We start from the raw sequence: 18,064 nt of genomic DNA on the forward strand, positions 1-18,064 counted from the left end.
CAGCCCAGCTCCAGGTTGAGCTGTTGTTCAGCATCTTAGCTGTGGAGGGCAGTGTCACTGGCCCTCACATGTGGGATCCAAACCGGGGCCCTCTGGCGTCCCAAGCCAGTTCTTAACCATCGTGCCACTCAGCCGGCCCTGTTTGTATATTTTTAATGTAGTTAGGCATAATGCACATTCACTAATGATTTAAAAAAATGTTTCTGTGTGCTTTACATAGGCTTTACAGTGTGTATGAATTCAAACAAATTATTCAGTGAAAATGAATACAAGCAGTGATATACTGATACTTTCATTAAAACACCTGATACAAAAAAATAAAACACCAAACCCAAAACAAACAAAAAAAAGCTATGTCTAGATAAGGTAATAAGCACACAGCAGAATTATGGAAAATCACTGTGTGATCTGAATACTCTAGGGCAGCGGTTCTCAACCTGTGGGTCGCAACCCCTTTGGGGGTCGAACGACCCTTTCACAGGGGTCGCCGGGTACTCGTATGTGGGCGTATCTGCATGTGGGCCTGGAGACGGATGGAGGAGCGGTGTCTTGGTTCCTAAGACCATCGAAAATATGTGTTTTCCGATGGTCTTAGGCGACCCCTGTGAAAGGTTGAGAACTGCTGCTCTAGGGTGACACAGATTAAGTCACATATATAGCTCCATTCTGAAGTGATCCTTTTCTCAGTTTCAAGGATTATATTTAAAAAAATTTTGGCATGCAGTCTAGCTGAACTGAAGCCGTACAACTACTGACATATAGGAGAAGCCACCTCGGGACTTGTAGGAGGGGCAGAGATGCAGAACAGGCTTGGTCCCACACCCGCGTATAACTATTAAAAATCAGGAGGGATATCTCAGCTGTGGAGGTCCCCCACAGAGGAGCATGGGGTCCCAGCCCCACACCAGGTTTCCCAACCCAGGGTTTCCATACTTCTGTTATGTGCCAGGGAGAGAAGGCCCCATAACTTCCGGCTGAGAAAACCAGCAGCGATTGTGGCTGACTTGAGCCACAGGGCAGCTGCCCTCCTAGGTGCTCCTCTTAAAAGACCCATGTATGGACTTATGCATTGATGGACTCATTCACTCTGAGCTCCGGAGCTGGGGCAGCAGCTCAAAAGCCACCAGGGACATATGGAGAGGAACTGAGTCTGGCTTCAGGGTGAGGAATGGAGGGGAGCAATTTTTTCCCTAGGGAGGGGTTGGTGGAAGCCATTGTTTCTTTGTTGAGCCCTCCTCCTCCCTGTGTGCAGACACAGGCAGACGGCATATCTAAGTCTCCATAAAACTGGCTAACTTTTGTCTGCCCAGTGCTAGTGATTCCCTGAGACACGGCCACACCCAACTTTCAGATGCACCCAAGCAGCTTCCAGTGGTTTTCCCATGCAAACAACATGTCTTAGTTTATGCAGCAGACTTTCATAAAATCTCTCAAAGGTTCACAAAACACAAACAAGCAGTACCTGGCTTTGGTGTGTCTCATAACTCTGGCTGAGCAGCCCTAAACCTGGCACTAGACACAGCTGGCCTCGGTTCACAGGTTGGACTCTCAAGGCACCTCCAAGCCCAGTGTGGGTGGTAACCATCTGCAGATTGCTTTGTGACTCATACCAGGTGACCCAAGGTGGGGCACAGGCTTCAGCTAAACTTGGGCTGCAGCCGGTCTCCACCCAGGAGGCCCCAGGGATGGCATGCCTCGTGGCCAGATTTGGACCAAGCCAGAGCATAACCTGGGAACCTCCAAGGATGACACACCTAAAGGGAAGGCAGCAGAGCCCTGCTGAAGCGAACTCTGCTCTGTAGGGTCAGCCCTTGTAATACAGCTCCATCACTGTATTCACAGCCAGTCCTCAAAACCAATCAGCCTGAGGGTCAATCCCTCCCACTGATGTGCAAGTGGCAACCAAGGCTCAACTACAACAGGAGGGCACCCACAACCCACACAAGAGCACACCTGGAGCACCTGATTCTGGTGACAAGGAAGAGTGGAACCCTGGGTCCCACAGATCATCTACTACAAAAGGCCACTCTATCTACTAAGATCAGGAGGTATAGCAGCCCTACCTTAAATGTAGAAACAAACACAGGGAGGCAGACAAAATGGGGAGACAAAGAAACGTGTCCCAAATAAAAGAAAAGAACAAAGCTCCAGAAAAAGAACTAAACAAAATGGAGACAAGCACTCTATGAGATGTAGAGTTCAAAACACTGGTTATAAGGATGCTCACTAATCTCAGGGAGAAATTCAATAAAGAGAGAGAAAACATAAAAATGGAGATAGAAAACATAAAATGTACCAGTCAGAAATGAAGAATACCTGAAATGAAGACTACATTCATGAAGTAGGATATCAAATCAGCGATTTAGAAGATAAGGTAGCAGAAAATACCCAATCAGAACATCAAAGAGAAAAAAGAATCCAAAAAAAGAATAAAAAACTATGAGAATAGTTTAAGAGGTCTCTGGGACAACAGCAAGCATAACAACATTTACATCATAGGGGTACCAAAAGGAGGAGAGAGCAAAGAATTGAAAACCTATTTGAAGAAAAAATGATGGAAAATTTCCCTAACCTGGCAAAGGAAATAGACATACAAGCACAGAACGTGCAGGGTCCCAAACAAAATGACCCCAAAAAGGCCCACACCAAGACACATCATAATTAAAATGCCAAAGGTTAAACACAAACACAGAATCTTAAAAGCGGCAAGAGAAAAGCAGTTAGTTGCCTACAAGTGAGCTCCCATAAGATTGTCAGCTGATATCTCAACAGAAACTTTTCAGGCCAGAAGAGGGACTGGAATGAAATATTCAGTGATGAAAAGCAAAGACCTACAATCAAGATTACTCTACCCAGAAAAGCTGTCATTTAGAATTGAGGGGCAGATAACAAGTTTCCCAGGCAAGAAAAGGCTAAAGGAATTCATCACCACCAAACAAGTAGTACAAGGAATCTTAGAGGGACTTCTTTAAGATGACAAAAAAAAAAAAAAAATCAAAACTATGAATAAAATGGCAATAATTATATATCTGTCAACAATTACTTTCAATGTAAATGGATTAAATGCTCCAATGAAAAGACAGGGTGGCTGAATGGATAAGAAAAGAAGACACATATACTGCCCACAAGAGACTCATTTCAGATCAAAAGACACAGGCTGAAAGTGAAAGAATGGAAAAAAGATATTTCATGAAAATGAAATAATAAAAATAAAAAGTTGAGGTAGTAATATTTATACCAGATAAAATAGACTTTAAAACAAAGGCTATAACAAGAGACAAAGAAGGTCATGGTAGTCCTACTTCTGGGTATTTATACCAAGAAACCCAAAACACTACTTTGAGGGGACAAATGCATCCTTATGTTCATTGCAGCATTGTTTACAATGGCCAAAATGTGGAGGCAGTCTGAGTGCCCGATGATGGGTGAATGCATAAAGAGTAGGTGGTACATATGCGTATATACAATGGAATTTTGAGTTCTCAAACCACTGTCTGTCTATGCCTGTAAATTAAAATAAATTCAAAATAACTATCTAAGGAAAATGTAACTCCCTTTCAGGCTGCTATCCTAAGGCTCCACGATTTGTCCTAAGAGAATACCAAACCTATCACCAACTCAACCGATGATTACCTTGAACTCCACTTTTCGCTGGTTATGAGAATAGCTATACTCCAGGTACATCTGAAGGAATATAATCTCTTGACAAAGAAAGCATAAGAAAAAATTTAGGTGAAGAGACACACAAATGAAGGATAGCCATTCACAAACATGCTTAAGACAGAAGAGTATGTCTTTTGGATGCAGCCAAGTTTGAAATAATGAAAAAAAGTTACAGAGTGATGTATAACAGGCAGTGATTATAAATTCCACCTTAATAAAGAGATTGGGGGTGGGGGCAGCCAAAATATATTAATGTGCTTCATTTGGTGCTTTATAAGTAAAAATTTTTCATGATGTTACTAACATAAAATAAGTGAAGGAATACAGGCCTGAGTCAGGTGAAAGCATCTTTTATGATGACGATTATCACAAAAGTTTAATATACAAAAAAACTACTTTTCCTATAACTTAATCTTTATTTTGTAAAATAAAAATTCTAAAGGTACTGCCTCTTATGGTCTGGAAAAATTATCTTTATAACACAAAACGCTACCTTAAAGAAAAATAACATAAAAATCTACTTCAACCACATCAGGTATTGATTATGAAAATACTTATATTCAGAAGAAATTCTCAGTGCAACTATGTTGGCAACACTCACAAGTTATTACATTTGTTGTCTGATCCTATCAGGGCATTACAAATTTTTTGATTCTGAGTAATGGAGCCTAACATCAAAGTAAGTTTTCTTCACTTACCCTTGCATAGTGGAATTCAACTCCATAGAGTTCTAAGGTACGTGCAGTGTTCAGATAATTAAATTCTGCTTCTGCAGGAGATAAGCCTCTGTAAAGACATCATTAGGTTAAAAACTAAATCAATCACAAATATGGACAAATTAGAAAAAGGTTATTTATCTGGGAAATTTTCAGCATTCTAATTAAATCTTTTACAAAACACCATGCATAACTAACTCTTAGTTCTGTAGTGTAACATTTAACTTATGTGGAGTAACATTTTCAGTAACACAAATTATTATTTCGTAGAATATTTTCTTACTTTCCAGAGATATAAGAATGCACCAATTTTAAAAGTCCCTAGCTGTTCCTATGGCTGTTCCAAAGTCACTCACTCTTAGACACAACTTAAAAGAATAACTTGTTCACAATTTGGTGTGCACACCATAGCTGCATTTAAATCACAGAGTGCTCCTGAAACATGCATATTCTGAGGAAACCTCCAGAGCAGTGCTTCTCAGAGAATGGTGCACAGATAGGTGATGACTCAACAAATACAGAAATTGAGAGTGTCAGAATCTTTTATAGAACTTTGGTAGGGTAATTTTATGTCTGTTGAATCTAACAATAAAAAAAGGAAACTTGTAATTTTTATGTCTTTGTGTATTTCTACATTTTACTTTTCTAGTAATTCATTTTTATTATATTTAGAAGTATAGTTCCATGACAGGCTGGGAAAAATTCATCTTTCATCACAGATAATTCCAAAAGTACTGTTCTATAGATTCTGATATAGAATGGATGGGGTCCAAATTGTTTATATTTAAGAAATATCCCATGTGATTCTATGAACACAAGTTTTAGAACTATAGCTTTAAATGCCAAACCTTTAAAAACTGATTTACTTCTATATTATGTACTGTTCTAACAACTTTTTACCTGATATTATCAGATACAGCAGAGCAAAAGCAGCAAATAACAAGCAAAGATATCAACCTTTCATTCACTAATGATACTAGAAAAGAAAGCCAACAGCCTGCCAATGCATGATCATTAAAATAAGATTCCTCAAAAAAAGCAAATATAATCCTGTTTTCTACAAAATTCCATTAAGCTAAATACTCTACCTTCCCATTCTACCCCCAGTTAAACAAGATGATATTATTTTTGTTTAAAGATTTGAGAAAACATTTCTTTAAATCAAACATCAATTTATAATCAATACCTTGTCAAATGTACAATCTTTTCCTTACAGAAGAGACTTTTCATTATTGGTAAATTTTTTAAAAATCAGGTTTATCATCAAATCTTTGATTCAGAACTTTTATTACAAATCTCATTTACTTTTAGACCAAAATTAGCACACTCACCACATTAAGCCAGTTTATTAAAATCCTCATTCATTAGCCTTATTTTAGATTAGGGGACAGCAAACTTTTACGGGAAAGAGCTGGACAGTAAACACTAAGCTTTCAGGCCACATAGTCTCTGTTGCAACTATTCAACTCTGATGTTATGTGAAAGCAACCACAGACAACATGTAGATAAAAAGAGGGAATCTGTGTTCCAATATGTGTTCATTTATGGACACAGAAATTGGAATTTTAAAAAATTTGACATGACACAAAATGTTATTCTTTTTTTGATTTTTTTCCAACTATTCAGAATGTACAAACCACTCTGGGTCAAGATGGTGGAATAGTTAAATGCTGTGCTCATCTTCTCCCACAACCACATCAAAATTACAACTAAACTACAGAACAATCATCACTGAGAATTGCCTGAAGCCTAGCTGAACAGAAGTCCTATAACAAAGGACATACAGAAGAAGCCACTTCCAGACTGGTAGGATGGGCAGAGAAGTGGAAAGGCTGGTCCCACACCCATGTGTGGCAATTAAAAATTGGGAGGGATATCTTGGCCTTAGAAATCCCCCAAGGAGCGAGGGGTCCCAGCCCCACACCAGGCTCCCCACCTCGGGGTTCCAGTGAAAGGAAGAGAAGTCCCCATAACTTCTGGCTGAGAAGACCAGCAGAGATTCTGGCTGAGTAAGATGGAGGGCTGCTAGAATCCCAGGTGTTCCTCTTAAAAGGCCTGCACATGGACTTACTTGCTAACAGACTGACTCTGAGCTCTAGGGCTGGGGCAGCAGTGCTAAAGGCATCAGGGACATAAGTGAAATAAATGAATTGTCTGGCTTTATGGCAAGGGCTGGAGGGGTAGCTTTTTACCAGACAGACGTGCTGGCAGAAGTCATTGTTCCTTCATTGAGCCCACCCCACAACTCAGCCACCATGGGCAGGTGGGGTGGCATATCTGAGTCTCCATCACCCCCCAGTTAATACCGTTTGCCCTAACCTGGTGATTCCCTGAGACCCTGCCCCACATAATTTGTGGACCTACCCAAGTGGATTTCGGTGGCTCTGCCATAAAAATGGACCTGTCTTCACTCATACTGTGGACTTTCCTAAAATCTCTCAAAGGATCACAAATGGCAAACAAGCAGCAATCTGGCCTCAGCATGCGCAATACATCCTGGTAAGCAAGCCCAAACCCAGCACTAGCAGCAACAGGCTTCGGTTTGCAGCTTAGCCTTTCCCAGGCACCTCCTAGCCAAGTAGAAGTGGCAGCTATCTGCAGATCATGTTGTAGCTCATGTCAGGTAGACCTGGGCAGGGCACAGGCAGCAGCTGACCTTGGCCTCCATCAGACCCCTCCCGAGAGGCCTAAGAACCAACATACCGCATAGCCCTCTTCAGACCACATGAGAGCACCTCCCAACCATGTTCACAAATGACACACCCAAAGGGCAAACTCGGCAGGCACCAGAGCCCGGCTAAAGTGCATCCTGCCCCATAGAGTCAGCCCCTGCACAACAGCTTCTCCACTGTAGCCACGGCCAGTCCTCACAGCCAATTGCCCTGAGGGTCAATCCCTCCCATTGACATGCTAACGGCAATCAAGACTCAACTACAACAGAGGGGGCACACACAATACATACAAAAGACACACCTGGAGCACCAGGCTGAGGTGACCAATGAAACTGCACCACTGAGCCCCACAGCACACCTACTACATAAGGCCACTCTACTAAGACCAGGAGACATAGCAGTTCTATCTTATACATAGAAACAAACTCAGGGAGGCAGTAAAGTCAGGAGACAAAGAAATATGTCCTAAATGAAAGGAAAGAACAAAACTCCAGAAAAAAATCTAAACAAAATAGAGATAAGCAATCTCAGACACAGAGTTAAAAAAACTGGTTATAAGGATGCTTAATGATATCAGGAAAAACTTCTACAAAGAGACAGGACACATAAAGATGGAGATAGAAAACATAAAAAACAACCAGTCAGAAATGAATACAATAACTGAAACAAAGAATATATTAGAAAGAATCAACAGATTAGATGAAGCAGAGGATCAAATCAGTGATTTAAAAGATACAGTAGCAGAAAACACCCAATCAGAATGACAAAAAGAAAAAGATTCCAAAAAAATGAGGATAGTTTAAGAGACCTCTGGGACAACATCAAGCATACGAACATTTGTATCATAGGGATACAAGAAGGAATTAAAAACCTATATGAAGAAATAATGATGAAAACTTCCCTAACCTGGTGAAGGATACAGATGTACAAGCCCAGGAAGCACAGAGCGTCCCAAACAAGACAAACCAGAAATGGCCCACAGGAAAGCACATCATAATTAAAATGCAAAAGATTAAAGACAGAGAAAGAATCTTAAAAGCAGCAGAAGAAAAGCAGAGCTCACATTAGACTATCAGCAGCTTTCTCAACAGAAACGTTGCATGCCTGAAGGGATTGGCATTGGCAGGAAATATTGAAAGTGATGAAAAGCAAGGACCTACAACCAAGATTTCTCTACCCAACAAAGCTATCATTTAGAATCAAAGGACAGATAAGGAGCTTCCGAACGAAGAAAAAGCTACAGGAGTTCATCACCACCGAACCACTATTACAAGGAATCTTAGAGGGATTGCTTTTAAGAAAAATAAATAAATAAATAAATAAATATGAATAAAATGGCAATAACTACATATCTATCAACAATTACTTTAAATGTAAATGGATTAAATACTCCAATGAAAAGGAAGGGTGGCTGAATAGATAAGAAAACAAGACCCTTACATATGCTACCTATAAGAGACTCACTTCAGATCAAAAGGCACACACAGATGTAAAGTAAAGGGATGGAAAAATTTATTTCATGAAAGTGAAAAAGAAAACAAAAAGGGGCAGTAGCAATACTTATACCAAATGAAACAGACTTTAGAACAAAGGGTATAACAAGAGACAAAGAAGGACCCAGAGATTCCACTTCTGGGTATTAATCCGGAAAAATCTAAAACACTACTTTGAAAGGACATGTGCATCCATATGTTCATTGCAGCATTATTTATTAATAGCCATGATATGGCAGCAACCTGGATGTCCATCACTGAGCCATAAAAAAGAATAAAATCTTACCATCTGCAACAACATGGATGAAACTAGAGGGTATTGTACTGAGTGGAGTTAAGTCAAGCAGAGAAAGACAAATGCCATATGATTTCACTTATACGTGGAATCTAAAGAATAAGATAAATAAACCGAAACAAACTCATAGATACAGAAAACATTTTGAGGGTTGCCTGATGGGAGAGGTGCTGGGGAAATCACTGAAAAGGTGAGGGGATTAAGAAGTACAAATTGGTAATTATAAAATAGTCATGGGGATGTAAAGTATAGCATAAGGAATATAATCAATAAAAATATGCCAACTATACATGGTTTCAGATGGGTACTAGATTTATCAGGGTGACCACTTCCTAAGTAACATAAATGTCTAATCACTACATTTTACACCAGAAACTAATATAATATGTCAACTGTAGTTGAAAAAATTTTTTTAAAGTTTACCAAATAAGTAGAAAAGTATATAAATCCTTACGTATGTTGTTGATGTAATTTTGCAATTTCTTTTTCAAAATCTTGAGGTTGATTAGGAATGAAAGAATAATCTGAGAGGTAGCCTGGCAAGTTTTCTGACTGATTGTAGTCTCCAAGTTCAGCTAATAAATGAACAAAAGAATTCACATTTTAATAAACATATTTTTTCAATTTCTATAGCCAAATCAGCCATGTCATGAATTCCATTATATTTCTGCAAGTAAAATATTTGTTTCTACTGTTATCATTTAAGCAAGTTATAACAATGCATTTAACGTTCTTCTAGGTCTCAAATACCTTTAGAATTTTTTTTTTTTTAGCAATCAAAATAATAACTAATTGGATGTTTCATTACATTTCCTCTGCAGTCACTTTCTTTAGTAGAGTAACATATGTCTAAAGAGCTCATACACTAAAGGCAATGTATTATCAACACAGACCATGCAATTATATGCCATGACTCAAAAGTGGGCTTATATACTTACACTGAACAGCAAATGAAGCCAAAAGGGCAGCAGTATTACACGGACAAGGCAATCTGATAACACAAAACAGAAAATACATAACCCAAGGTTAAACACAATAATTTCCAAAGCACTATATATTACACTATTCACACTGGAAATTTCCATGCGACTTATGTTTTATTTATTAAGTAATGAACTTATTAATGAAAGGAATTCATGCTCTATGTAACCATTTTTCAATAGATAAGTTTGCAATGATCATGAATTACTTAAGTAATACAGAATTAAGAGTATTTTTTAACTCCATTACTAAAAATTTAAAATAGCCCACCTTCCAGTAAGAATGTCTTGTTTAATTTGCAAAAAATACTGGTACCTTAAAAAAAAAAAAAGATAGCATTTATTGAAATTATAACATTTAGAATTTTAAAACTGCATACATTAATAAAATTGAAATATTTAAATATTTCCTTCTATAATATACATATTAGCACATGAAAAGATATTTTAAAAGTAAGCTTTCATAAATTCATGAATCCAAGTCTTTACAATTCTTTGATAAATAAAATTTTGTATTGCAAATATCTTGTTTCCACTAGCTCTATTATAAAACTCCTAAACTTTTCAAAGAGTTACATGACCAAGGGAGAAGATTAGGGAGAAATACTCTGAGAAATACTTATCAGTAGACTTATGGGCTGAGTCTTAATTACTATTAAACTTGATTTTACTTTCTTCTACTTTAGGAAGATATTCTGATTTGATTTTCAGAGAGAGACATTTATTCCTTGATTGTGTTTTCAATATAGGCTATAAAAGAATCAACACATTCAAGCTCTATTAAGAAATTCAAAGACAGTTTTTTGAGTGATGCAAATTATGAATATGGCTTTAATTGACAATAGTTTAATTGCTTCTGCTAACAAACTTCATAAACATTAAATACATTAGAAATCCAATTTAAAATTATTGGTCTTTTAATTACAAATAGTTCTTATACATTTAAAAATCTGATCATTAAAATACGTATTATGGAATACTTTGCTACTTGAGTTCAAGTTATATGTACCAGGAAATAATAAAAGACATTTAAAAATGCTTTATAATTCATAATTTTCATTAATTTAGAGTAATTTCCTTGAAGTTCATCCAAAATTAAGTTTTATCGCACTAAGAAACTTGTTATTTTATTTAACAACAACAAAACCTAAGAGCTACAGTATTAAACTAAAGTGTGTTCATATGATAAACTTTGCTATTCAAGATAAATTAGCTTAGATACTACTAGTTTCAAATGTTGGGACTGCTCAATCAATGGCCTATACACCCGAGTTCCCCTGTTATAAAAAAGGTAATACCCTGCCACCCAACAAACACACAGAAAAGTACTCTGAAGGTATTTTCTTAACTGGGCTACTGAAAACCCTACTTCACAAACACCTGAGAACTGGCAGGTCCAGCTAAATATCTTTAATTATTCTTTTGTTTCTATACTTTACCACGGTATTCTGAATGATAACCAGCACATTCACATGTAACAGCCTATCTACAGATTTTTAGGTACAGATTTTTAATATGGCAAATATAGAGTAATTCTGAATATAGTTACTGACTTTTATGGAAGGTATATATAATGTTCTAATTTTTTATTCTTTTTTTTAATGAATTACTAATTATGTCTTTCAAGCAACACACCAGATTATCATTCGGTTATTTAATAATGATAGTTACAACACTGTGATTATTCCCTACTATTTATACTTTAAACAGCTCACTTAACATTCACAATCAAAATGCTCATCTGGGTCATTCTTGTGTATACAGCATTTCCAATCTGCAGTTGGGAATCCATGTATGCGGAAGGCTAACTTAAGTTATACGTGGATTTCGACTACACAGGTGGTTGATGTCTCTAAACCCCATGTTGTTCAAGGGTCAACTTTTACATGGAAAAAAAAGCAGGTACAATTCTCACTATGCAGCACCACTTAAATACAACTGTAGCATCATCTGATTACAATTAGTTACAGCAATGCTGCTTAACCATTTTTTCACAAGTAGAAAATTTTAATATTTATGTATCTCAGGAGGCTGTTTGTGGCTGGATGGGGCGGCCCTGGGTTCCAATCTCATAAAGCCCTCCTAGTTATCCAAGAGGAGAGGAAACTGTTACCTTGAAACTGTTATCTATGGTTATAGATATAACCATCCTGTATGCTGGCTGGTAAACTAAAAATTATGGCACGCTAATCTATTATTGCCTAATAATTCAAAATTTAGTAATAGTTTTGACAATATTTTTAAGAAAAATATGCTGCATAAACCCACCTTGTATATTCTTCCTGTAACTTGTTGGGGTCACTTACAAAAAATTTGACTCTAAAGTTCAAACTGTAAGGAGATCCTCCTAGAATTAATAAAAGCAGTTCTAATTAATCAGATTATATTAACCCTTTATCTTTATAAAGCATACTTGAAAAATATCAAGTAAATATGTATGCTCACTCTTTAGCTGCTTTCTTATTGGTTTGTTTGGATCCAGCCACCTCTGAAAAATAAATAAATAAGACTGATTTCATTTTTTCCTTGAGGAACTAATACATCAATTCATGCAAATCTGTTGCATTTGAAGATTAATACTAAAAACTGTTTTCTAAAAAAGGCCTAGAAAAAAATCATTGTTATAGACATTGATATCAAATATAACAATTAAGCTAGAAAAGCACTGAATGTACAGTGGTAGCTTTAAGATTTTGATTTTAATTTCCCATTACACGTGCGTGCAATCATATCTATTCCAAAAGTAAAAGTCCTTAATAATCACAGCAATCTACAGTGATTTCTGTTCATTTAACTATATTATTTAACAGTCTGAAGCTTTAAAAATTATCTTTCAGAAAAATGTGCTTGGCCTTATGCTCTCACAGATTAAATTTAACTATACAACATAAAAATCTACTCCTAACAAAAATTTTTTAACCTCTACCCTATTCTTTAAAAAATAAACTACACCATTACCCCCAAAAGAAAACCACACTAATTTTGCAAGAGATAATGTTTAGTTTTGGGAAATGTGAGAATTCTAAGTAGTCTCAACACTTCTGAATCCCAGTTAAGCTCTGTTTTAGAAAAACTATAACTGAATTTAAAAATTATTTCAACTGCTAACGTTTCAATTAAAAAAATTAAAGAACCCAAAATTAGGTAATAGATGTGGCAGTATTTTCAAAGCACTACACAAACTTAAGCTTATGTTTCATTATTTATAAACCTTACTCTTACCTCCCATACCTGATTCCATGAAAAGCACATAGATTTTAATAACAAATGGCTAGGAGGAACAATCCATGAATCTCTTCTTTCCATTATCCCTACCATCCAACACATCAAATCCAGCTATTCTACCTTCAAACTATACTTAGAATTTAGCAATTCTCCATTTACTCTGCCACCATCCTTATTTCTGGCATAGCTCTGGCCACAGCCACTTAATTGCTGTCCCTGATTCTTTTCTTACCATCTTCATCCTCCATCTAGAAGCTAGAATAGTCTTTTAAAAGTAATACCACTCCTTTGCTTAATATCTCTTGATAATTTCTCAATGCAAGGTCCAAAGTCTTTAGCATGGTATCTTCTTACCTCTTCTACTTCAATTTCCTAAGTAAGCTCCAGCCATAATGGTATCCTTTCTGTTACTCGAAGATGCCATCTTAGGGCCTTCAATTCCAAGCTTCCTTACGCACCGAATATCCTTCTCCAGCTTTCCCATGGCAGACTCCTTTCATTACCTGTGTCTCAGCTTAAATGCGACCTCCTCAGAAAGGTCTTCACTGACAACTCTACCAAAAGTATGTCACAAAGCTCCTATTTTCTTAGCTATTTTCTAGAAACAGGCAAGGAACATTAAATTCTTTCATATTTTCATTGTAATATGTTTGTTTTACCTTTTTATTGCCTATCTCCTTCATTAGATTATGAACTCCATGAAGTAAGGCATAGAAATCTGATTCATCCAAAGATGAACAGTCAGCACCTAGCACAGGACTTGGCATACAATGTCTATTAAAAATATCTGGTGAAGGACTGACTAAACCTGCTGAATGACTCAACAGTTTTCTTGTGGGGGAGGGGGGTATTTCTGTGCCAATATTTAGCCACTTTCTATTCCTACTTAATTTGTTTCCCCTATATATCCACACATTAACCCGTCTTCTTACTCATCTATTAAAATAGTGATTTTGTTCTTCACAATTTATAGAAAAGGTCATAAATTACTTTCATTTTAATACTTGTTTAAAATCAAAATTTGGGATCAGTTAATCTTCAAAACCTGCTTTCCTCATTTAGTCCCCCTTCAAAATATTCTGATGTCAGAGATACAAACACATTTACATACACATATAGATGTATTAAACTGACATTGCTTAGAAGGAATACAATGATAAGCACTGGGAAATTTAATAGAACTCATTAATGATGTAAATGAAATAGGACTTAGGATCTTGGCTTAAACCAAAAAGATGGAGCAATGCTATAACAAGCACCATTGGCCAGTAAAGATAGCATTCATAGTAAAAATATATCATTATGTCAAAAGAAAAACAAAGTGGGGGAATAAAGTATATAAAAAAATTCTAGAGCCCTTTTGCGGCCATTGCTGAAGCAGCAGTGGCCAAAATGAAGTTCAACCTCTTTGTGACTTCTGACCGGAGCAAGAACCGTAAAAGACATTTCAATGCACCTTCCCACGTTCGCAGGAAGATTATGTCTTCTCTTTCCAAAGAGCTGAGACAGAAGTACAATGTTCGATCCATGCCCATCTGAAAGGATGATGAAGTTCAGGTTGTCCAAGGACACTACAAAGGGCAGCAAATTGGCAAAGTAGTCCAGGTTTACAGGAAGAAATACGTCATCTACATTGAACGAGTGCAGCGGGAAAAGGCTAACGGCACAACAGTTCATGTGGGCATTCACCCCAGCAAGGTGGTTATCACTAGACTAAAGCTGGACAAAGACCGCAAAAAGATCCTTGAACCAGAAAGCCAAATCTCGCCAAGTAGGAAAGGAAAAGGGCAAATATAAGGAAGAAACAATTGAGAAGATGCAGGAATAAAGTAATTTTATATACAATAGTTTTCATTAAAAACTGTTAAAATGGAAAAAAAAATTCTAGAAATCAATAAGAAAAAAGCCAACACTAATAGAAAATCAAGCAATGGAGAAGAACAGAATGTTCACAGGAAAGGAAAAAATAAACATTTAAATATATGAAAAGATATTTAATCTTGATTATAATTACATAAATATAAAAGTAATCTGCATTAGATTATCATTTTTCAACAATAACACTGGCGAAGATTAAAATTTTTTTTTTAAGATTTTATTGGGGAATTGGGGGAGGGGAACAGCATTGAGGAATCGGGGAAGGGAAGCAGACAAGTTGCTGTCCTTTTGTTCTTCAGTCTAGTTGTGGAAGATGTCGCTTCACTGGCCCATGTTGGCATTGTGATCACTGCGCTCTTCCCGGCTGAGGCAGTCGCTCACTGGCCATTGGACGTTCGCTCATGAAAGCACACGCCAACTGCCGGCCAGCCCCACTGCAGCCTACAACTCATGGCAGCCCAGTTCTAGCGACTCATGGCAGCCCAGTTCTAGGCCGGGCTGTTGTTCACCATCTTAGCTCTAGAGGGCGCAGTGTCACTGGCCCTCAATGTGGGATCCGAACCAGGGCCCTGCTGCTCAGAGCTGGCATTCCAAGCCAACTCCTAACCAATGCACCATTCGGCTGGCCCAGATTAAAATTTTTAATGACATACCACAATGGCAAAAATGTGAGGAAAACAGGCACTTTTACATAGCTTGTGAGGATACAAATTCACCATTTTAAAGTATGCACATCAGTGCACCTTAGTATATTCACTATGTTGTACAACCATCGACACTAAATAATGTCAGAATATTAGCATCACCCCAAAAAGAAATCTCGTTTCATTAGCAGTCAGTCCCAATGCCCCTCTACACACAGCCCTTAGCAACTACTTATCTACTTACTGTCTCTATAGATTTGTCTATTTTGGACATTTCATATGGATGCAATTGTACAATAGGTGGTCTTTTGTGTCTAGCCTCTTTCACTTAGTCCTTATCCCTTATCAATATCCCACCCTTATCAATAGGGGATATGTTCCAAGACCCCCAACGGATGCCTGAAACCACAGGTAGTACTGAACCTTGTATGTACTATGTTCTTTTCTATCATACATAGCTATGATAAAGTTTAATTTATAAATTAGGCACAGTAAGAGATTAACAACAATAACAAATAATAAAATAGAACAATTACAACAACATACTGTAATAAAAGATGTTACAATGAAGACGTGTTATAATTAAAGTATCAAAAGTTAAAGACAAGGAGAGAATCTTAAAATGCAGCAAGAAAAAAAACAATTTGTTATGTAAAATGGAAACCCCCATAAGCCTATAAGCAGATTTTTCAGCAGAAACTTTGCATGCCAGGAGGCAGTAGCACAATAAATTCAAAGCACTGAAAGACAAAAAATGCCAACCAAGAATACTCTACCCAGCAAAGTTGTCCTTCAGAATTCAAGGTAAGAGTTTTCCAGACAAGCAAAAGCAAGAAGGAATTCATCACCATCAGACTGGTCTTACAAGAAATGTTAAAGGGACTTCCACAAATAGAAATGAAAGGGCACTAATTATTAACTGGTAAACATACAAAAGCATAAATCTCACTGGTGCAGGTAATTACAGAATAAAATTCAGAATAATCTAATGTTGCAAAGGTGGTAGATTAATCACTTATAAAACTAGTATGAAGGTTAAAAGACAAAACTAGTAAAAATAAATATAACCACAATAATTTGTTAATGGATACACAAAGTAAAAAAGATGTAAACTGTGACATAAAAAACATAAAACATGAGAGGGAAAGTAAAAATGCAGAGGTTTAGAATGTGTTCAAATTTAAGTTTTCATCAACTTAAAATAAGACTGTTAAAAATATAAGTTGTTTTATGTAAGCTTCATACTAATCACATAGCAAATATCTACAGTAGATACACAAAAGATAAAAAGAAATCTAGCATACCACCACTACAGAAAATCATTAAATCACAAACAAACAAAACAATTAACAAATGGTAATAATTACATACCTATCAATAATTATTTTCAATGTAAATGAACTAAATTCTCCAATAAAAAAACAGAGTGGCTGAGTAGATTAAAAAACAAAATCTATCTATATGCTACCTACAAGAGACTAACTTCAGATGTAAAGACGTACAGACTGAAAGTAAAAGGATGGAAAAAATATTCCTTGCAAATGGAAATCAAAGAAAGCTGAGTAGCTATATTTATATAAGACAAAATAAACCTTGAGACAAAGATTGTAATAAGAGACAAAGAAAGTCATTATATAATGACAAAGGGGTCAATCCAACAAGAGGATATAACATGTGTAAATATTTATGTACCTAACATAGAAGCACCTAAATAGATAAAGTAAATATTAACACACCTAAAGGAAGAAACAGATAGCATTACAATAATAGTAGGGGACTTTAATAACCCACTTTTATCAAAGGGTAGATTATATAGACAGGAAATCAATAAGAAAATGTTGTTCTGAAACAAGAGATAACAAGTGTTGGCGAGGATATGGAGAAAGGGGAACCCTTGTGCACTCTTGCTGGGAATGTGAATTGGTGCAATCACTATGGAAAACATGGACGTTTCTCAGAAAATTAAAAATAGAATCATCATATGACCCAGGAATTCCACTTCTGGTATTTATCCAAAAGAAACAAACACACCAACTTGAAAACATATGTACCACCATGTTCACTGTAGTGTTATTTACAATAGTCAAGATATGGAAGCAACCTAAGTGTCTATCAATGGGAGACTGGATAAAGAAAATCTGGTATATATAAAAACGGAATATTATTCAGTCAGAAAAAAGGAAATCTTTCCATTTGCAATAACTTGGTTAGACCATGAGGGCATTACAAGGTGTGATCAAACAATATGGTGAATGTTCAAATAAAAAACAAATTATTATAGTACAAGACACATTGCCATTAATCCCTCAAAATACTCCCCCCTCGCTTCAAACACACTTATCCCATCATTCTTGCCACTTTCTGAAGCAGTTCTGGAAGTCCTCTTTCATTGAGTGTATTTACCGTATTTGCCGGCGTATAAGACGACTGGGCGTATAAGACGACCCCCTAACATTTCCACTCAAAATACAGAGTTTGTTATATGGTCGGCTGTGTGC

At 36.7% G+C, this 18,064-nt stretch overlaps 1 protein-coding gene and 1 pseudogene across 1 annotated transcript in view; one reads left to right on the forward strand and one right to left on the reverse strand.

Moving 5' to 3' along the window:
* The window catches only part of PTPN4 (protein tyrosine phosphatase non-receptor type 4), a 195,059-nt gene that overhangs the window by 94,223 nt on the left and 82,772 nt on the right, over positions 1–18,064 (reverse strand). The window contains exons 5-10 of the mRNA XM_019668705.1: positions 12,265–12,307; positions 12,088–12,166; positions 10,091–10,135; positions 9,778–9,830; positions 9,294–9,414; positions 4,362–4,449 (exon numbers count right to left, since the gene is read on the reverse strand). Of these exons, the coding sequence (XP_019524250.1) occupies positions 4,362–4,449; positions 9,294–9,414; positions 9,778–9,830; positions 10,091–10,135; positions 12,088–12,166; positions 12,265–12,307 (429 nt within the window). The remainder of the gene's footprint in view (positions 1–4,361; positions 4,450–9,293; positions 9,415–9,777; positions 9,831–10,090; positions 10,136–12,087; positions 12,167–12,264; positions 12,308–18,064) is intronic.
* On the forward strand, positions 14,422–14,872 carry LOC109396683 (60S ribosomal protein L26-like; annotated as a pseudogene).

This window comes from Hipposideros armiger, unplaced genomic scaffold, assembly GCF_001890085.2.
Source record: "Hipposideros armiger isolate ML-2016 unplaced genomic scaffold, ASM189008v1 scaffold_533, whole genome shotgun sequence".
Taxonomy (NCBI): Eukaryota; Metazoa; Chordata; class Mammalia; order Chiroptera; family Hipposideridae; genus Hipposideros; species Hipposideros armiger.